The sequence below is a fragment of the Megascapheus bottae genome, chromosome 4, assembly GCF_031878675.1.
Source record: "Megascapheus bottae isolate mThoBot1 chromosome 4, mThoBot2.hap1, whole genome shotgun sequence".
NCBI classification, from domain to species: domain Eukaryota; kingdom Metazoa; phylum Chordata; class Mammalia; order Rodentia; family Geomyidae; genus Megascapheus; species Megascapheus bottae.
This window is the reverse complement of record NC_143512.1, coordinates 66,061,575-66,084,205: the sequence shown is the minus strand read 5'-3', so window position 1 is coordinate 66,084,205 and position 22,631 is coordinate 66,061,575. Positions and strand designations below refer to the sequence as shown.

Genomic DNA, 22,631 nt, shown 5'->3' with positions numbered 1-22,631 from the left:
TGAGTATGCCAGGAAGTCAGAGATTTTAGTAAGAGATTTAAGATTTATTTTACAAGTCTTTTGGTAAGAACTCTAGGAGACCAGCATTCTGTGGACACACCATAGTGATGTAAAAATGTTCCAGTAGGGTCCATCTCTTGAAGATTCCATCACTTCCCACAGTACCACAAGAGAGACCAAGCTTGCAGCACTTGAGTCCTTGGTGGCTAACTGCATCCCAACTATAGCCAAATAGATATAGCATTTTCTTTTTTTTAAATTTTTTATTGTAATTAATAAAAGGGTTACATGATATTTGCCAGATAGAAGGTGCATTAATTCACATACATTGATACCCTTTCAAATCATTTTCTATAGTGACAGTTGGATTACACTTTTTAGGATGCAGTTATGTGTGGAACCTTAGAATGTCTTTCCAAAGCAGAGAATGGAGTGATTATTCCCAGGGCTGGTGGTAAAGTGAATGGGAGGAGACTGAGATATGTCAGTTAGAACATGGAACATTTTGCTTTGATAGGCAGAATGACTTCAAGACATCTCTTGTATATAATTTATGTGCGCACGTGTGTGTATGTGTGTGTGTGTGTGTGTGTGTGTGTGTGTGTGTGTGTGTACTTTAAGTGATGTTTTATGTACTTGAAAATGGCTAGATTGTTATTTTCATCACAATGAAACAGTAAATGTATTAAAGCAATATATAGTTTAATTAGCTCATGAAGCCAGATTATGATGAATACATATTTCTGAATGCCATTAGTAGATACAGGTGATGTGGCAGGTAAAATAGATAAGAACAAAATCACAATAAATAGGGACAAAAATGAAGTTTGAGTTAGAAAATGTCAGAATTCCCTATGGAGCAGATCATGAGTAGACAAAAGCATATGGCCCCCAGGCTTCCTATCTAGCCAGTAACAGACTACCATCTGACCCAGGGCCTAGCTCCTGCCCATGGCTGGTGTTGCAATCCAATCAGGAGGGAACCTCTGTATGTTTATTTGGGAATCTGCATTCATTCATTCTTTCTCTCCTCAGGTGTTGACAAATCTCCTAGGACTGTGGAAGGCTGAATGGATTAAACATGAAGAGCTTGAAAGCAAAGTTCAGGAAGAGTGATGTAAGTGTGTTGTGACTCATGGTCTGGCTGGCCCGCCCCTCCCTGTCCTGCCTGGTTCAGTTCTAAGGGGCTGCAAGAACAGTTCCCACTTCTGCCATTTAAGGCCCTGCCTAAATACATGACAGATGCCGGAAGCACTCTGTCAGCAAGGACATGCCTTTGCCTTTTTGATGTTTATATGTACAGCTTTCAAAAATGACTTCTAAAAAATTCTTGAGGTTTGTATTTTATAGAGAAGGAATAAATTAAGTTTGTCCAGGGAATATGGGGGAAAATCAGTAAAAACCCTAGCATTTCTAAAGTTGTGTATTGATTCAAAATGTCATTTTAAAAAGAGCTGTTCTCAAAAGGCGCATGGTATCCTTAATATGTGGCTATTAGGTCCAAACAGTACAAGAGCGAGGACTCACTATTTGCATACCCAATGCTATGGACATGGTATTGGAAATATAAACATAACTACATAGACATAAAAATTTATGACTATAGACATAATGTTTTATTACATAGATTAATATGTATCTATGACATACAAACCCTCAGCCTTTTAATTATGTTCTAAAATCTAAGTGCTAGTGATTGTATATAGGGATTCCCTTCTTGAATACTTGTTAAACAGGTCATTTGAAATACGATGTAAAAATGTTAATGAATTCTTTAATAAAAAAAGAGCTGTTCTCCTGAAGATGGTTAAAATATTAATTACCTATTAGTGAGGTTAATCTTTAGCCTGAGGAGTTGGTTAACTCTCCTTTTATGGCTTTTGTGTAAGATCCATTGTCTGTTCTTCACTTCCAAGGAATTTCTTGGACTCTTTTTTTGTTGTTTTTTTTGTCAGTTGTAGCACTTCAACTAAGAGTCTCATGGACTTTGGTGCCCAGGCTGACTTTGAACCATGACCCTCAGATCTCAGTCTCCTGAGTAGCTACGATTATAGGCGTGAGCACCACAACCGGCATGTTTTTTTGTTTTTTGTTTTTTGTTTTAAATGTGCCAGTATTGAGGCTTGCACTCAGGGTCTTATGCTCTCACCTGGCCTTTGAACACAGGGCCGGCAGTGTATACAGGAGACATAGCTCCATTTCTGGCTTTTTGCGGGTTAATGACAGACTTTACTACCCAGGCTTGCTTCAATAGATCTGACATCTGGCTTCCTCTGCTCCAGTCTCAGCCTCCTGAGTAGTTAGGATTACAGTTGTGAGCTGTTCACCATAAAAGAATTTGGATTGGAAGAACCAGTTATAATGTCAGTATTATCAGATAGTCTCTCTTATTGGAGAAAATGAAGGGAAAAAAGCATAGCACAGCACAGCACAGCATAGCATGGCATAGTTACATGTAGTACAATTTTGACAAAGGTTACCTCACAAATGCTCCTGGGAGTCCAGTCTTATATGAGCTGAATTCCAAAATCTTGGAGCAGAGTAGTTGCCTGAGAGAAATTCGTGCGAGGGTATTTTAGATGGAAGCCCTGACATGTCTCACCTGCAGAATGGCTTGCTCAGTTGTTACTTAGAATTAGGTTATTAGAAGTGAAACTGGATTTTATTGCTTTACTATGAATTCTCTTTTGACAGCTTGGCACAACTTGCTTTTTTGGTGGTAAATGGAGCCTGTGTCTTTTAGGGCTCTCGTGTCACATGCACATCTACTTTTGGCTGAAGCTTATCTCCCAAGGCTGCAGTTATGACTTGCAGCTCCCTGCTTTGATAAGAACCAGGCCAGACAGATACTTTCTGGATGACTGTCTCATTTAAAGGGTTTGAAAGGGTTCTGACCAAAACATTGATTTTACCTTCTCATTTTTTTAAAGTAAAGTAACTAAAACGCAGGACTCCAATAATCTAATTACTTATTATTGCCCCCCCCCTCAAATTTTTAAACCTGCTCATCTGGCCAGATGTTACCAAGCCTCCATCTCTGGCTTTTCATTAGGGAGGAAATGTCACACAGAAGTGGGCTTGTAAGTTATGTGGCCAGGTTAGTGGCTGTCTTTTTACCATTCCAAAGGAATTTGGGTGACTCAGTCTTCACACAGTAAGATTATTCTGGCACAGTCTTTTCAGCCTCAGAGTGCCATGATACATGAGTTAGACAGATTGCAAGGGAAATGATAGACACATAAACTCTTAAATTTTTAAAAATTTTAAGCTGATGACAATAGGGAGGGTATGGCTGGAAACTAGTTTTGAAATAAAAATTGAAATAGTTCCATGAATTAAAAAAAATCATAGTAATAACTAGTAAATGCTTCTGGGGTTTGGCAGCAGAAAAGGTTATGACTTTGGCAGTGAATGTGAAGAGAAGGAATGTTTGAGGAGCATTTCTGGGGGTAGAGAGGAGAGCAGAGGAAATTGGTCAAATGGAGCCAGACAAATTCACAGGACTTTCCAAATTCATTCCAAATTGTTTCTCTAAGCTACATCACTGTGTAGTTAAGTGGAGGGAATGAAAAGAAAAAGAAAGAAATCTTTCCAGCCCTATGATCATCATAGCTAGCCATTTTAGAGTCGTTAATACCTATCAGGTCCTCTGCCATGCCTTTCCTGTGACCTTCAGCTACTGTTGCCACAAACCTTAGGTGAAAACACTGAGGCTGGGGGAGGTACAGCAGTTTGTCTATTTCCTTAGAGCTCTAAGTTATGGAACCAGTGTTTCTACCACAGTCATGGGTTCCCAGTACCCAGGCTTTGTATAAAAAGACATTTCGAATGAAGACTCGAGTTTCTGAAAGTGATGTTGGGAACATCTGGAAAAGCACCTAGAACTTGGATTTAGGCTTGTGACTGTGGGCATGTGTCTCATTTGACCTTAGGTTTATTCCTGAAAACTAAGGGAAATAGAACAATTAACCTGATAGGTTGTTGCAAAGGTTAAATACACTAATAGATGGCAAACACATACATTGCCCAGGGCCTTTGTTCAGGAAGATGTATGTGTGCTCAGTATTTTTTCCTCCCATAGGAAACAAATGATTAAAAAATAGGATTAAAAAGTTTATAGGCATCTGGGTACTAATTTCATATGTGCAATCCTAGATACTCAGGAGATTGAAATTTGACAGTTGAAAGCCAGTCCAGGCAGAAAAGGAAGAAGCGCTTTTATTTCCAGTTAACTAGCAAAAGAGCTGGGCTAGAGATGTGGCTCAAATGGTAGAACACAGCTGTGAGTAGAAAAAGTTGAGTGAGAGTATAAGGTCCTGAATTGAGTGTTTAAGGTCCTTAGTTCAAGCCCCAGTACCGTTATGCACTCACACACACACAGTTTCATAGACTCCTCGGTGCAGAACAGTCTGTTAACAGTTGTTGCATATGAGTGAGCAAGGGAGGCTTGCTTTTAGTTGACAGTTGATATTTTTGGAATGGGAATGGTGTATATATACATGTTTTACTTGCTATTAGACAAAAAAAATAAGCTAAGCTATAATCTTTACCTAAAGGGAGTGGTCTCTCAAATATCCTAAGCCATCAATCACCCAGTTTTTGTATGAGGCAGAGGAGGGTGAAAGAGTTCTTTGTATTTCTGGGGGTTAAGAGAAGAGGATGGCAGATCAGGTTCAATCTTACATAAAGAGAAGAGAGGTGACCCAGTGGTGGGATCGCATTTCATCCAGTCAGTGTCTGGGACATGTCAGCCAGCTCAGTTATGGCCACTGAGAGTAAAAGCCAGGAGTGAAAGGCAGGACAAGAGTGATTCCACGAAGCGTGGAGGATGCTACTCCAGGAGGTAGAAATGTAATTCACAGAGTCCTCTCTGCACATCTGACTTTGACTCTTCCCACTCCATGTCCAGAACAGGTTTCTGTGAGGGGAGTAAGGGACTGAGTGGGATGCTGTGCTCTGTGGTTAAATAAAGTAATTGTGGACTTGCTTTGATCACCACTTTTATTTGCGATCCTGAAGTTAACTGACAGAAGCAAAAGAGAATTGAGGACCGACCTTCTGTGGTAGATGATATGTAGATTTTGGGAAGTCTTGACATTGGTTTTATATAGTTGGGAGGGGATAGAAGAGAAATGGAGAGTATGGTGGAGATATTGACATGGTGATCACTTGTGTGTAACCTCAGCACTTGAGAGACGGGCTCAGGAAGCAGGTGGTTCCAGGCTAGCCTGAGCTGCAAAATAAAAAATAAATAAAAATAAAATAAAAAAAAACTATGTAAAAGGAAAAAAGGGAAGATGATAAGCTTAGATGGGACAAGGAAAAAAATTCAGCAAATATCTAAAGCTGAATTACAAATAGAATATAAATACCAAAGGACCTTCCTTCACCCCAGTATAAAATATACCTGTGGTCCTCCCTAACACATTTTTTTTTTTTTGTAGATCAGGGGCTTGAACTTTAGGTGCTGTCCCTGAGCTTTTTGTGCCAAGGCACTCTACCACTTTGAGCCACAGGGCTACTTCCTCCTCTGACTGTTTCAGTAGATCATTGTACTATTTTCATTCTAGTTTAAAAATGGTTAGACTATTTTCCATCTTTTTATCTTTTAGTTTGCAAGTGGCTTCTTTACCTCTTTAAATATTTGAAGTAACTGGTATGTGGTTCCACTTGAAAAAATGAGCTGTCATCGTGGGGAATGGAAGCCAAGAAGGTTATCCTTTGCTAATGAAACCCTCAGGCTTCTGGAATTTCTTTTCAGATGCCAATTTTTACTGCCTTGAATGGAATGGGTGGAAGTTGAAGGGCAGGAAATGGGACTGAAGGATCTTTGTAACAAACCTTGAGAAATGCCACTCTGAGGAATGCAAGGCTTCACGGTTTACTTTGTGGGTGTGCATTTAATTTCATGAAAGATTTTGTTCCCGGTTATGCTTTCCATTATCACAGAGAGGCAAGTGGATATTCCATTGAAAAGATCACAACAGCCTGTTTAAAATGGCATGCTTCATAGGGAATGGGGGAAAACAAGATGGGGGGTGGGGGGGAGGGAAATGGGGACCAAGACATGTGAAAGGGTATCAATGTATGGGAATTAATGCACCATCTATCTGGCAAATATCATGTAACCCTTCTATTAATTACAATAACAAATATATGAAAAAAATAAAAAAACCAAAATGACATGCTTCGTGGAAGATGAAATTGATGGTATACCTTTATGTAGCAGCTACCAACTATTGCAACCTCCAGTGGAAGAAATGTACCACCACCCCATGAATCTTGAGGAAGCACATACAGCTGGCTCAGTCCAGGGTCTGAATTTGCTGCCTGCTGAGATAAGCATTCTTAGGAAGGTCAACCAGCCAGATCTATGCCAAAGTATTTTTTCAAGGCAGTTTTAGTCATTTATATAATAAGTTTTTACAGATGCCTTCCACTTCTTTCCCTACCTTCCCCCATATACAAATAGGAAGATTTAAAATCTACTCTGTAGACAGAGGAATTTTGGCCAAATTCAGCTTTGAGCTAAGCCTCTTAGTTCATAGATGTAATTTTTAAATGTATTAGCGATTACCTCATTGAATAGAGATTCCAGTGACGTTCTGCAGAGAAATACAGTCAAGTGTGTTTCAGTGTTGCATATCTTTCAGGTCTTGTCAGAGTGCTGAAAATGAGATGTTTGCTTGCTGACTGCTATTATCTTGTATTAGTTGGGCAGTGTTGCTATGACAAAGCACTACACACCAGGTGATACTTTGAACAACGGACGTTCATTGTTTTATAGTTCAGGGGGCTAGAATTGTGCTTAAGGTGTAGGCAAGTATGGTTCCTTGGGACAGCCATCAGGGAGTCTGTTGGATGCCTCTTTAGATTGGGCCAATTTGCCAGCAGTCTTTGGCTTGTGGGCGCATCATCTTGATCCTTTCATTGCCAAGTGACATTCTTCCAATGCTTATGTCCCTGTCCATATTTCTAGTTTTTATAAACATACTGGGTCATATTGTATTAGGGCTGGCTTTACTGATCTCATTTTAAAATTCAGTGAACCTCATTGTTTAAAACATTGGACCTTCTGCAAAAATCCTCCTTCCACATCTAAGTAAGATCACATTTATTAGGGCTTCAGCATATGAACTTGGGAGGGAATACAATTCAACCTATACTTCAGTTCCAGGCTTTTCCATCTGACAAGTTTCTGCACAGTTCTCACTTCTTCTCACTAAGTAAAAATGCACACTTCAGATCCCCTAGTCTCTCATCTTGGGGACTCATTTCGTTGTCCACTAGGGTGAGATGCGAACACCATACTTTTCAGTGGTACCATGCCTGAGAGTAGCAAGAGTTGACAAGTACAGCTTGCTAACCTAATGTGAAGGTAAAGAACAGTGCTCATGTATTGAATGCTCACCAGGTGCCAGGCAGTGTTCAGCTCTTCCCCCCCCCTCCCCTCCCCTCATTGTTCATGCACACACCCACAGGCACATAGGTCATCAATATTCCTAAATTGGAAACTTTAAACGTCACAAAGTAAGTTCATCCCATGTCCCTAACCTTAAAGCCTATCTAATGAACTTTCAGTAGATCATCCACGCCTGTCGCCTGTCATAGTAGCAAAGCTCTTCCTGGTGGCGGTGGAGGCATCTGGGGATAGCCCCCATTGTTTGTTTCCTGAGAGCAGGTGCTGATGTTTCTCACTGCAGCCAGTGACACCTTTACATTTTAATGGAACACCATGGCTGGCTAAGTAGATCACAGTGTCAAAGTACCTACCCCAGACCATCTTTCTTGCTTACACATGAATCTGTTCTACCTGGAGACCAGTGAGAAACGCCAAACCTGGCCCCTAAATGTAGGGAAATCTGATAGTGTACACAAACAGTGAGTCACCTGGCTCACTATCCCTTATCTCTTTATTATGAATTAATTAGCTGATAATTTTAAAGAAAGGCTATTGTTGACTGACCTGTGTGTTTAGCAAATTTTTCATGTAACTGCTTCTTGGTAGTGAAACAGGAATTGCTTCTGAATTGTCCTATGGAGATTATCTCTTGGATTTCTGCCCAGAGATTTTTGCTGTATAAAGGTAGTTATTTTCATTTATGTTGTCATACAGAGGGTGTTAACCCAAGACCCAGTATGTCTATGAAAGTGATATTAGTCCCCAGTCTTGGCTAGGTTGTTGCTTGAGTCTCTACCTCCTTTTATACAAAGGGAAAGTTACCATGTTCTGATCCACTGTTAGTTACCATGCCTTATTGAAAGTTCTTTCACGGTTTTGGAAAACACTGCCTGAGAGGATTTAAGTTTTCATTTTCTTAGGAGCCAAATGGTTTGACATTCTCTAATTCATTCCCCCCTCCTCAGCCGCCCAGTGGGTTGGTTTTCTGGGTGACACAGAGACTTAAACTATGAGAAAAGAACAAATCTAAGGAGCCACATGGTCTCTTTGGATATGTATATTTTGAAATGCATTTCTCATTGCTCATGGTGTTTCTATGGTAACTTTCTGGTTTGGCCTCTTTTTTTGGATTTTTTTTTTTTTTTTTGCCAGTCCTGGGCTTGGGCTCAGGGCCTGAGCATTGTCTTTGGGTTTTCTCAAGGCCAGCACTCTACCACTTAAGCCACAGCACCACTACTGGCTTTTTTCTATGTATGTGGTTCTGAGGAATCGAACCCAGGTCTTCATGCATGCTAGGCAAGCACTCTACCACTAGGCCAAACTCCCAGCCCCATGTTTTTTTTTTTTTTTTTTTTTTTATGAGAGTCAATACGAATTCATAAACCTGTCTGTTCTTGGCAAAAATTGTTCCATACATGAGAGGTTGTAGGGTCTTTTGTGAGATCACAATAGCTGTATTAATTAGTGACAGGATAAGCTGGTCTAATAAAATACCAGAAATACAGCGGTGCAAACAAAGTGAACATTGTTTATTCTGCTATGAAAGTTTCAAGCAGGCTAAAGGCCAACAGGGTAGCTCCATTCCATAGATTTCTGGAGGGATTCAGTTCTGTGTTGCTCTTCTAACGCTCTCTAGCAGCTGCTGGTCACTGTGGTCCTTGGGCATTTCAGATATTGCCAGTCAAATAGAGATGTTTTCTAAGCATGAAATGCAAGGTAGGTTTCAAAGGCTTTGTATCACAACCTCTAAATCATGCCAAGTGTCTTCGCGTGTTTTCTATAATTTTTAAATGACGTTTACCTGCTTTAATTTTAAAAATATGTGTCTCTGGCTGGGCTCTGGTGACTTACACCTATAATCGTAGCTACGCAGAAGGCTGAGATCTGAGGATCGTGGTTTGAAGTCAGCCCAAGCAGTAAAGACACATACCACCAATTAACCACCCAAAGGCCTAAAGTGTAACTGTGGCTTAAGTGGGAGATCACGAGCCTTGAGCACAAAAGCTCAGGGACAGTACCCAGGCCCTGAGGTTAAGCCCTAAGACTGGCACAAAACAAAGAAAAATGTGCTCTGAGTCTTGAACTTGCTTGCTCATAGCCATCCATCCCCTGGTTCATTTTTTTACTCATTCTCTCTCCATTCATCTACCCCACCTTGACCTCATACCACATCCTTCCTCTCCCTCTGTGATAAAGCGTGTTCCAGCTTCCTGGAATTCATCTTGTTAAGTTGTAAGTTAGATATTCAAAGGACTTACACCATTGAACTCCCCTCCTCCATGTATAGCATACTGTAGTCAGTTTGTGTACATATAATCTTGTTTTATCAACAGCATGGCCCTGTTGTATAGTCAGCATTCAAGTTTCAGGGAACCAGAAAGAAGGGTTTAGTCACAAATCATTGTCCTCACGTGGAACTAATTGGGCCTAATCACATGCCCCTCTCTAGCTGCAAGGGAGGCAGGAAAACACTCTATAGCTATGAAACTAGCCAAATCTTTAAAGACAAGGGAGAGAGAGTGTGGGTTGTGGAGACAATTTACTTAGCCTCAGGCCATCTCCATGCTTTCATATGAGACTTGAATGTGTAAAGTAAGCCAAAATGTTCCCATTCTTTAGTGATAACTACATTTTCATTGCTTTTTTTCCCCCTAGAAGTAACTGTTGGTTGCCACTTGCCCAGTACCATTGTTATGTTGGTGAAAATTTGTTGGCACTAGGCTTTTGTTAGGTGAAGCTAGCTAAGTGCCTTTTCCCATGTTAAGAATGAAAATTTCTTCTAGGTTTCATCAGGGAGTGACAATCTGTCAGGGTTTTCCTTTAAGTCTTGTAATACACTGACTGATTTCATCTGATAAGGTGTGGGATTAACAGGCTCCCAAAGTGCCACTTTACAATCATAATTTTGGGGTTGCTTTCATAGATAGACCTATCACAGTCTGATCGCATACCTTCACTAAAAAGTTGGGGAATGATGTCAACCTTCAATTATATGCTATCAGCTTAGTTTTGGGTTACACAGAGTTCGTGTGCTCAGTCAACATATAAATTGTGAAATCTGAGGATTATTTCATTCATTCATTTCATCTGAACAGAAGTAATAGTTTTGTTTCCAAATTGTATAGTTCAGAATTCTCAGCAAAACTTTAAATTGGTTCCAAAATAACATTAAGATCAGTGGAATGTTCACTCTAGACAGACATGTACCTTTTTATAGATTCTTATGGCATTTTTTTGGTAGCCACATTGCCCTATTCATAATTCATTCGTTCATATACATTTTGCTTGCTGTATTTCTCTTCAGGTACTTATGCTATTAGATAGTTGAACCTAGACACTTTATTTAAATTTTGTTTTAACTGGTTGAGTTCTATTGTATGTTAATCTATTGGCGATGTAGTTCCTATCAGTTCCATTGAGTCATCTACAAACTTGGTAGGCATGCTTATTTCAGTCAAAAGTTGAGTTATTTATGAATTAGTCTTGAACAGCTAAAAAGCTCTTTCTTCAGATATGCACAGGTGCCTGTGTGTGCAAGTGTGCGCACACACGCACACATATGCACAAACTGTCGACATTCTTCCACATGGACCTAGAGGAATTCATATTCATGAGGCTCTGGTTATTTAGCTTTTCCTCACCTTGCATACCTCCCTGTTACTTCGCCTTGTTTCCTGTCTCTTCCCCTTCTACCCATTAATATTTATGTGATGTTGGGTGAGTTTCATAATGTTTTTGATCTTCAATTTTCTCACCTTTTATTCAGGTGAGACCAACACCTCTCTTAAAGATTAAGATGAAGACCAGGATACAATCAGACGCATAAATTCTCAGAAAATTCCTGGGTGCTAGCATAGTATCTGGTTGTTGTAGGTTCTGTGTGATATATAATGCCAGAATGGTCTCAAAAAGTTTCTTGTCTGGTTGAGATCATCTAACTCACATATGTGAAACAATGGAAGCAGTGCTGGGTTTATGTATTTCCACATAAAATGGTATGTGGTCAGCTAGTAGCTCAGGAGTATGGGGAAGGCCTTATGGAAGCATTGAACCTTAGGGCCTAGAAGACTGTCTGGAGTGGTTACCATTAATAGAGGAGACCAGTTGGATGAGGGAGATATTGAGTAAGGTAGAGCAGAGAGGCTAACTGGAAAGAGAGGATATGTGAACAACTAACAGGAAACGCAGTTCCACAGGCCATAGCATGGAAAGCTCAGGGTTGGGGTGGAGTGAGTAAAACTGAAGAGTGAAGTTCCAAAATTATTATATTTTGGCAGGATGATTGGGGGTTTTCAGAGAATGTAACCGGAAAAAAGGGCCAGGCCTAGGGCCAAGGCTAGGGTGGTGTCTGCTATTGGAAGGAAAGGATGGGATTTGAGTGGGTGTGTGCTGAAGAGCAGGGAGGGAGCCTAGATTCCTGTTGATATGTAAGGGAAGGTCTCTGAGTGTGTGGCTCCACCCTACCAGGAGCAGAGCCAGCCCTGGTGAAGGGCCCCTCATCTCCTGAGAAATCTGGCTTGTGCTTATATTCATACTTGGCATTTCACTAAACAGCTTAGTAGGTAGGTATAAACATTAGGAAACAGCAACAAAAAGAAGCAATCTATTTAATTGAAAGGAAATGCTTAAGAAATAATTATTTAACACTAAAATGTACCTGCTTACCAGGCTTTATTGTAGCAGCTTCAGCTATAATTTGTTTATTAGAGAAGACTTGTTCTCAGCTCCAGGTCCAGGCTTTATTGTTACCGTTTTTTTGTTTTTGTTTTTGTTTTGTGTGTGTGTGTGTGTGTGTGTGTGTGTGTGTGTGTGTGTTTAAAGAAAAGTTGTAATAGTGACACTGTAAAGGTATGCTCTCCTAGGACTGCTGTCACAAGTTCCACAGAGTGCCTTCAACTCTGTAATGTTCCTTATGAGGGAGGTGTAGCGAATCTAGGCCTTGTTTTTCCTTTAGCTTCTTCTGGTTTGCTGGCAGTCTTTGGGACTGCTTGGCTTAGAGAAGCTGCAACCCTGTCTCTGCCTTCGTCTTCACATGGCATTTTCCCTATGTGCATGTCTGTGTCCTGATTTCCTCTCTTTTAGGACCATCAGTCCTGCCTACTTCATTGATTGCATTGGTGCTTACCTTGTTGCTAAATTAGGTGCATTCTGAGGCACCAGAGAAAGAGGATGTCATGAAAGGATTTAGAGGGAGACCTAATTTGTCTCCTAACACTTGGTCAACAACCCCTGGGTTTCAAGCAGGAATTAGGACTGTCTCCCGGGAGCCCTGTGTGGGCCACACTGCTGCTGCTGCACTCAGGTTATGGCTGTCCAGAGATCCAGAAGGTGATTCCAGCCTGTTGAGCAAAGGCCTGGAATTAAATTTCAAATTCCTCATTCCATTTGCCATTGGCAACTGTAAGATGATAACCAAGAGTAAACTTTGACCAAAACATGCTTCAGTGGAGCCTGCTTCACCAGGCCCAGCATTATCAGTCTGAAAGCCTACTGTGCCAGCGATAAGAATGGGGTGGAGAATTGGGAAATCAAAGTGGTTAAACCTGTTTTGGGGAGAAGTAGGGCAGAGAGACTTAGGAGGATCTCAGAGACTTCTGGGACTTGGGAGGGAAAGAGTTTAGTATTGCTTTCTGTTTTTAAAATAACAAGGCCTACCATAAGGATTAGGGAGGTTAGGAGGCTTTGGGCACTGGGCCAGGTGTTAGGGAATTAATGTGTGCCCCTGCAGGTGGACTGTCTTTTTCAGTGACTAAGTCCCAAGGTCCTGGGAATTTATTTCTGTTGATTCCTCCATCTTCAGAGGCATTCAGGAACGTATCTCTAGTCCTTCCCTCAGGATGACAAGTGGATTGTGGCAGCAGGTTGTAGACCTGGGCATTGTAGACAGTATAGAATTGTTTTCCAATTCTGCCTACAGTATCAGCTCTTGGTACATGGTCAGGATGAATAAGTGAATGCCATGATGATGTTAAATGAAAGTACTTGGTTGTTTTCTCAGGCACACCACCCCACTCCCCATCTCCTTTCTGCTTAATACTTAGGAATCAGTCGATACAAATACCATGGACAGAATGTTATCCTCTCAGCCACAATGCTATGTGACATTAACAGGCATCATTGGAGGTTATTTACAACTTACCTGTGCTGTGTACAGTGGTCTTTCAGTGTCTGTGGTGGGGATTGGCTTTAAGACCCCCACAAATAAGAAAGCTTATGAATTGTTCAAGTCCCTTGTGAAAAAGGAAATACTGTTAGCATATAACCTGGTGATTTCTTTTTTTTATATTAACCTAATGGATTGCCAATGCTATGTAAATTAAATCATCTCTGATTCTTATGATAACCTAATAGATTGTAAATGCTGTGTAGACTGCATTGTTTAGAAAACAGCAAGAATAAAGTACAGACATTTCTTTTCCAATTACTTTGTGTCTGATGAGTATAGTATGGACAAATACGAAGGGCCAACTATTTGCTTTCACTGAAATTATTTCTAACTATAGTTTATTAGTTTAAGTGGTTAGAAAACTAAAAGGTCCAAGTTAGTTCACAATCGTATAAGCTAATCAATCCTGGTTAGAAAATCAATCCTGGTTAATCAGTCCTGATTAGTTCATAGCAGTATAAGCTAATCAATTCTGGTTAGAAAATTATGCAAATTTAGATGCAGTTTACTGACATCAGTGTTTTAGTGGTCCTAAGGTCATGCTTATGGCCACTTTTACATTACCTGAAATTGCTTTGAGTTTGAAGGACACTTGTTTTCAACCTCATTTAAAAGATATTCTAGTATCATTATTATTCATTTTTTATACATACGTGTACCATTCAGTTGTAGCTTGAATGGGCCACCCAGGTTAAAGCTGTGAATGTACCATAACTTCCAGGCTCCTATACTCCAAGCCCACAATAACCCCTGTTCACACTAACATCTGGTTTCTCGTCCACAGATATTTCACAAACAGCACAGTCGGGTTGTAATAATTCTTGACACACTAGAAATGCAGTGTTAAGGAGATAATATAAATAGGGAAGGGGAAGAGTTTTTTGTATTATTTATATTAATGAAAATTGAGAGCTACCCAGATGTTGGAGGAGGAAGCAAATTGTTCTATCTGTATTTGTAATCATTAAAAACATTAAGCTTCAAAATTATACAGCTACTGAGAGAATGCATAGGATAAATTCAGTGGAGAAAATGCAGTTGATAGAATGACATATTGCATTATAACTACAACAAATGTAAGTATGTACTTCTTCTATTTAGAATAGTACTAAGAAAATAAATCAGAGATGTTTTGAAACTTTTTATTTTCTTCCTAGGGAAAACAAACAAACAAACAAAAACAAAACCCAAACCTCTAAACTGGAAGGAGAGGTCTCTAAGGACAGATCAAGTTTTGTAAAACTTGAGTTTTTTTTTGTTTTGTTTTGTTTTTTGCCAGTCCTGGGCTTGAGCTCAGGGCCTGAGCACTGTCCTTGGACTTTCTCAAGGCTAGAGCTCTACCACTTGAGCCTCAGCACCACTTCTGGCTTTTTTCTGTGTATGTGGTACCGAGGAATCGAACCCGGGTTTTCATGCATGCTAGGCAAGCACTTTAACCACTAGGCCAAACTCCTGGACAAAACTTGAGGTTTATACAGAATTACACGTGAATTCTTTTGTGTGAGTGTGCCAGTACCATAGCATGAACTCCGAGCCTTGCGCTCAACTCAGGATTGTTAACAATTGTCTGACGTCCTACCCCTTGAGCTATGTCTCTTAGTCTGGCATTTTGCTGGTTATTTTGGCGATGAATCTCCATACACTTTGCCCAGAATGATCCTGAACCTCCCTTAGTCCTTTCGATTTCAGCATCCTGAATAGCTGAAATTAGAGGCAGGAACCACTGATACCTAGCTAATGGAGTCATTCTATTTAAAAATGACTGAGGGACTCTGAAGGTTTAAGATCCGTAGGTTCATGTGACATGGATGGGCATTTCTGCAATTTGTAAATTAAAGTTTGCTACCCGGGTCCTCCTGCCAGATCTTCAGTTCAAGGAGTTACCTTCTTGGCCCTTGTAGACTAGAAAGCTCCACCAAGGAACAAGCATCTTTAAGAAGTTGTGATGGTTCTTTTCCTTTACTTGTCAAGTGCATGCATTGCATGCATTGTCTAGTTCAGGGGCAATTACAGTAATATATGTAGACTTGAACATCAACACATCCAGGCAACTTGTTAGAAAGTTTTGGGATCTGATTCATATCTTCCCTAATTAGACATTAAGAGAGGGACCCAGTAGTCTGAATTTCATCCTGTCCTTTGTTGATTCTGAAAAAAAACCAAAAAACCCAGAACTTTGAGGTCTAATGTAGCCCGTCTTCATAAGATATTATACTACCTTCAAGAAAGCTTAAACACCACCCCAGGACTTCTATGTTCCAGAGGGAATGGTGAGTCACCCTAGCGATGAAGAATTGACAGATTACATACTTGCACTGAGAAGAGACTTGAATGGGCAGTTGTACAGATGAACACTTTCTTTTGTATACTTTGCCCTTGGCTGGGTTCCCTGAACTCCACCAAGCTGTAAGTAAGTAATTACTTGCCCGCATTGTTGGGCATGGTTTTCTGTGCAGATGTAGATTCACTACCTAAGAGTGTAGGCCATTAGTTGAGCTCCGATTCTATGCATTCCACTTCCTTTGTGCAGATTTTCCAAGACCTTTGTTTCCTTATAAGAAAATGGAAGTTTTAGAAAAGTACCCCCTTCCCTCCTAGGAAATTTGTGGAGATTTTCACTTCAGATCTTCACAAAAGATATTATTATTCTCTTTTTACCAACTACTTTGTAATTTTTAGTTATAGACCTTTCTCCATCAGATTCGGTACTTTGATAGAGTCCAGCTCTACCATGGAACTGCAAACATACCTCTGATTTCTTAAGTATGGTTGTTTGTTTTATTTATTAAAGAGACACTTCGTATTTGTTCCCCTTTTGCATTCTGTAAGCTAAATTTCATAAAGATTTGGACAATAAAGACATGATTATCCTTCTCTCCCTGTGGGGTAGCTTTCACTTTATTGCCTGCCTTTCAGTCCATGGGGAGTTGGAATGAGAATTGTATTTGGGAGAGGGGGACGTATAGATTTGCCACATCATAGCTCTGCGTCTAAGGACCAGAATGATCCTGAACTTTTTATTAACTTAAATTTTATTAACTTAAAAAATTGTTTTTGCCGTCCTGGGCTTGAGCTCAGGGCCTAAGCATTGGCCTTGAACTTTCTCAAGGCTAGAGCTCTACCACTTGAGCCTCCGGCTTTTTTCTATATATGTGGTACCAAGGAATTGAACCCCGGTCTTCATGCATGCTAGGCAAGCATTCCACCACTAGGCCAAACTCCCGGCCCCTTAAATTTTTATTATTACAATATATTTAAGCTAAGAGGTAATTCAGATATTGGGTATCATCTAATTAACTTTAGAATAAACATGTAGATTTGATTTTTTGACTGTAAAGAGGTGTCACATATTTCTAATACACATGAACTGAGTTGAACTGGCAATCTGTGGTATGGTAGAGCTGGGCTGGTGGCTAGCTTCTCAGGAGACGGAGATTCAAGGATCACAGTTAAAAGCCAGCCCCGACAAAAAAGTCCACGAGACTTTTTTTTTTTAATTTTTTTATTGTAATTAATAGAAGGGTTACATTATATTTGCCAGATAGAAGGTGCATTAATTCACGTACATTGATACCCTTTCTCATGTCTTGGTCCCCATTTTCCTCCCCCCTCACCCCCACCCTTCATCTTGTTTTCCCCCCTTCCCTATCCAATTTCAAATAACCAAATACAAATATATCCAATATATCAGATCACAAAGTAAGATATTGTAACAATATGAGATAACCAAGGGACAGCAAAAGATATGAGAGATAACATAGCACGTTAAGGACTCATCTCTACTAAACTACTCAGAAAAGCTGGAAGTGATGCTGTGGCTCAAATGGTAGAACACTAGAGTTAAGCAAAAAGAAGCTCAGGGACAGAGCCCAGACCCAGAGTTCAAGCCCTAAGATCATCTCCACACCTCCTCCCCCCCAAAACAACAACAACAACAAGAAAACCTACACACACATACATACATAGGAACTAGTACAAAAATATGATAACATTTTGGCAATTATTGGACATTGTTAATTGCCAAAATATTGGTACTTTTAAAACCTGGTTGTCAGAAAATATAAAGTATAAATTTTATTTCTCTTGAAGAATTCTGTGTTAGTCAGATGTGGTGGCTCACACCTGTAATCCTAGCTTCTTAAGAGGCTGAGAGCTGAGGATCATAGTTCAAAGCCAGCCCAGGCACTAAAGAACCTGAGACTCTTATCCCCACTTAACCACTAGAAAATGGGAAGTGTGGCTGTGAATCAAGCCTTGAGCTGAAGCACCCAGGCCCAGAGTTCAAGCCCCATAACCGTCCACCCCCCCCCCCCGAAAAAAAATTCTGTGTTAGATCCTAAAAAGAAAAAGGCAAGGTCACACCCTTTATGACTGGACATGGAATGAGTCTGGATACAGGGCACCTGTTTACAGCACCTAGGTTAGAGAAAATCTGCAAACATCTGCCAGCCTACAACATTTGTCTTTGAGGGGCCCATTTTATGGCCACTTTTTGTTTTGTCTTTTAGTAGGTACAGATAATCCCTGTGTTTGAATTATTGATCTCACCGTTTGTCCTCTGACCTCACTCATTTCAACATGCACTATCGAAACAGTGAAATGTTTAATACTGTGATTTTCACTTTTCTGTAGTCTTTATTTTTCTACTGTGTGTTTTTCTAGCCCAAGATGTCCTTGCTCTGCCCCGATGTTCTCTGTCCATATGAGGGAGTGAGGGACTTTCCATGGTTGGGTCTCAAATTGATAACCACTTCCTTATTTTTGCAATGCCTCCTAATATACTTTTGGAAAGGGGACTTGACCTTCCCATAACTCCACTTTTCCTTGAAAAGTTAAATCATCCACTTCACTAGCTTTGACTTTATGTGACCCACGGAATGTGAATAGTATTACAAGTTACTGATTAAGTTGATTACAATGAAGATTTCTTTCTTTTTCTTTTTTTTTGCCAGTCCTGGGCTTGAGCTCAGGGCTTGAGCACTGTCCTTGGACTTTCTCAAGGCTAGAGCTCTAGTCCTTGAGCTTCAGCACCATTTCTAGCTTTTTTTTTTTCTTATGTAGGTGGTACTAAGGAATCAAACCCAGGTCTTCGTGTATGCACTCTACCACTAGGCCAAACGCCTGGTCCCTCCAATGAAGATTTCTTACAAGGCAGATGTGATAGTGTTACCCAAATGCAGTTTTCTCTCTTTGTGTGTGATTTTTGTGTTCTTATTTTGAATATCTCATGCTGGGCAGTGAGTCTCAGGCTGGTATTTGCACACTTAAACTGACTTAAAAAAAAAAATGCTTGGCCTTTACATCCGAAGCACTCTACCACTGAGCTATACTCCGCTTGACATTTAAAAAGTGATATTTGAGCTTCAGAGTTCTTGACTTGGGGGAAATAAGTTTTATTTTAAACCCTCCTTGTCTTCTGTATACTGTTAGATTGATTAGCATCTTGATTGTACGTAGCCCATCTATTTGAATTTCCTGATCTGTGTATTTTACTTTTTGCTGCTGGCTTCTATTATGGCAGAGGTGTTATTCTCTGCCTGAAATGCCAGATTATCTGAGCCATCTAAGGGATACAGCTGAACTTTCTGAATATGCCACATGTGGTCCTTTGACTGCATGTTCAGAGAAGTTTTTCCCCTTTTTTAACCAGTCAGTACCTCAGCGAAGTCCATGCAGTCCTCCAGCTTTCAACCCCTAACTCTCTAGCAATGGTTGCCTATTAACTAACAAATACATACAACTTGAAGCCAGAGATGCTGGCTCCACACTTTGCTGTTAAGTTCTGGATTATATTAGGACTTGGAGCATTCTCTTATAGACAGAAGAACAGGCTCTGCTCACTGACCTGAGCTTTGCCAATTACCTGGACATGTCTCTTGCAAGTCATTTTGCCTCCCTGAGTTTCCACATGGTGTACAGGAAGATGCTAAGTCTCAGTTTGCTGAAGTCCCTACTTTCTCTTCAGGTCTCTTTCCAGCTCCTTCAGCTCCCATCCACCTTTGCACCACTGGTAATTGCTTCTGTAAGAATGTGAGAGCAGTGACTTATTTTTCACTGAAAGAATGTGCACAGCCCCCAGTAACCTGAACAGAAAAACACCCACATTTTAAATGAGCTATTCAAGCCTCCTGGAATACTTAGTTACAGTGGATCTTCTTCCTGTAGTTTGTGGTGGTTCTTGGAATTGCTACAAATTAAGAATAAACAGGGAAGAAAATATCTGATTGTAATAAACTTCACTTGAAATATTCAGGTCTTTTTTTTTTAAATCATTTCTTTACAACAAAGTAGAATTGTAGAGAGGAAATCCCCAAGTCTCTGACCTCTTCAAGGTTTTTCTTTTGTATTTTTCTTTGTATTTTTTCCAGTCATGGGGATTGAACTCAGGGCCTGGGCATTGTCCTAGGACACTTTTGCTCAAGGCTAGTGCTCTGCCACCTGAGCCACAGCACCACTTCTGGCTTTTTCTGAGTATGTGGTATCAGGGAATCAAACCTAGGGCTTTGTGCATGCTAGGCAAGCAATCTACCACTAGGGCACCCTCCTGGCCCCTGTATTTTATTTTTAATTGCTAGAACCTAGAACCCCGGCCCAAGAAGTCTGTCACTTGATAGGGCTACACCCTAGCTCCTCCCCAGAGGAAAATGAACTTTTTGAAAAAAATGGCAGTAGAAGATTGCTTGGTGGAGAATGACAGAATGAGAGAAGGAAGAAAAAGATTGTATCACATTTTACCTTTTGTCCTGTGAAGGAATTGCATAGCATAAAAGCTAAGTAACTCTGTAATAAGAGTTTCATCTACATATAATTAAAGGTTAAATTTAATATGCTCTTTGGGACACATTTAAGGCTATAGAACTGCTAAGTATGAAGAAAGTTAAGTGTTGAGGAATCTATAGAATTCTAACAGTATAACCATAGTACCTGTTAAATAGTTGGCATATTTATCAAAACAGATTAAAGAATTGGGGAGCCTCCATTTTTCTCTTAAATTTATAGAGAACAGATTTCATAAGTTGTAAGCATCTTTGGGTTTAGACACTTGAGTATCCACCACTGCTAATGACTCCACTGTACCTCTCTCTTGGACCTGGGTGAGGAAATGCGGCCTTTATTTTCCTAATAACCATCTATATCTGTTTAGTAGGGCTGCTGTTAGACAGTGGCTGGGAATAGCCTAATCTAGTATTGTCTCACAGCTCTGGGGATTAGATGCTCTAGAGAGATCTTGGCTGTTATCCCTCTGACACCTATCTAGGAGCAAGCTTCTGTCTCTTCCTTCCAGCCTGGGGTAACTTGGTAGCTCCCTTTGTCATTTCCTTGTAGATGCATTGTCCTGATTTTCCAACTGCCCTTGATCAATATCTCCACCCATCTGTCTTTGCATTCTAGTTTCTCTCTTTCATAATTTGATTCAGGTACTAAAAAATACCTCATTTTAACTTGATGATCTCTGGAACAACCCTGTACCCCAAATCAGCTCATCTTAGGTGCTAAGGAAAGGACGGGGTAGGCGACGAAACTGCAAAATATCTTTTAGAGGACACCTTCAGCCCATCACATCAATACATGCATTGATGCATTTATTTCATTCCTTTTCATTCCCTAACTTCTAGCAATGTGATTTCCTGCTGCTACAGAAAGATCACACAGGTAGAGCTCCTTTTCCCTCTGAAAGGCCATTTCTGCCATCAGCTCTTTTCTGTATGTTGAGGCTTTTCCTCCCTCAGATCCCCGCTCCTTTTCTCAGTATTCATCTGTATAGAACCCACGGGAAATCACAATCTCCTCCCAGGCCTGGAGTTCATCTGTCCCAGAGGTGACCTGTTGGTTCTCATGGAGGAGGGTGGTGCAGGCGTAAGTCACGTGGTCCTCCCACATTTGTTTGGAGGAATTAAACATTTCAGTGGATAGGAAAATATTGAGTGCAGATCAGTCACAGTATACTTCTAAATGTTAGCTGTTTATTTGATGTCACTTTGTAGTGTTTATCCTCGGAGAAACCCATTTCCTCAACAAGAACAATTAGGTTCCCAGGTCTTCTAGTTGACAGAACCATAGGTTAAGTGCAAAGCATGGCCTTTGCCTTCAGCCCTAAAAATTTGTACTGCCGCAAATTTATTGTAAAAAAGGGCTTCAGTATGATAGTTGCAACATACCTATAATGCACTTCGATCAAATTCATCTAATCCATATTGTTCTTTCTCTTGTACACATAGTCTATAATTATGGTGATATATTCACATGTAACTGAACCAGATAGAAATGTTAATAACCTGAGAAGGGCGGGTACAGAAATATATCTTATATCTTGAAGAATAAAACGTTTTATTGTTTTTTTCTAACGTATGTCACTGTGCAAGGAAGAAAGCCCAAATACTCATATATATTCTCTTTATTTATTATATAGATTATATTTGCATAGCTACTTGTTATTGTAAAGGTGCTATACAGAAAGGTTACAGTTATATAAGTCAGGTAATGAGTAAATTTCTCTTTGAACAGTGTCACACCTTCCCTTGTTCTCTCCCAATTTTTCCCTCTAGTCCATGTCCACAAGTTGTATAGTTCATTTTCAACATCGTGTCTAGTAAGGATCACTGTACCCTTTCTGTGCCCCCTCCTGACCCTCTCCAAGCCAGATAAACCTACAAACAATACAAAAACAGCAACAAAGGAAAAAATATAACAACCTTGTCTCCATTTCTTGCAGTTCATTTTGATAATAATTTTATCTGATACATATGATCATAGCACATCTTAAGCCTTTGTGATATGCTAGTCTTTCTTAACACCTTTCGCCCTTCCTCCCACCATTTAAAGTATGTGGTGTATTTCATATGCTACTGGCATATGTGTATACATAATACACTTGTATGATATCCTATTATCACCTCCTCTTCAGTCTTCCTTTTATAATCATGTCATATTATTAGTAGTATTTTTAAGTCTAGATTCCACATGTGAGCAAAAACACTGACTTTCAGAGTACAAAAGCTCTCTACAAATGAGAGATTTCTCTTGTTTTTCAAGAGTCCATTGTAGACCTTTCTTTAGTGGTTT

General features: G+C 40.0%; 1 protein-coding gene across 6 annotated transcripts in view; it reads left to right on the top strand.

Moving 5' to 3' along the window:
• The window catches only part of Rai14 (retinoic acid induced 14), a 126,163-nt gene that overhangs the window by 23,246 nt on the left and 80,286 nt on the right, over positions 1 to 22,631 (top strand). For all 6 annotated transcript variants that reach the window (XM_090332075.1, XM_090332070.1, XM_090332072.1 and 3 more), the window contains one exon: positions 1,036 to 1,117. In XM_090332075.1, the coding sequence (XP_090188201.1) occupies positions 1,082 to 1,117 (36 nt within the window). In that variant the 5' untranslated portion in view covers positions 1,036 to 1,081. The remainder of the gene's footprint in view (positions 1 to 1,035; positions 1,118 to 22,631) is intronic.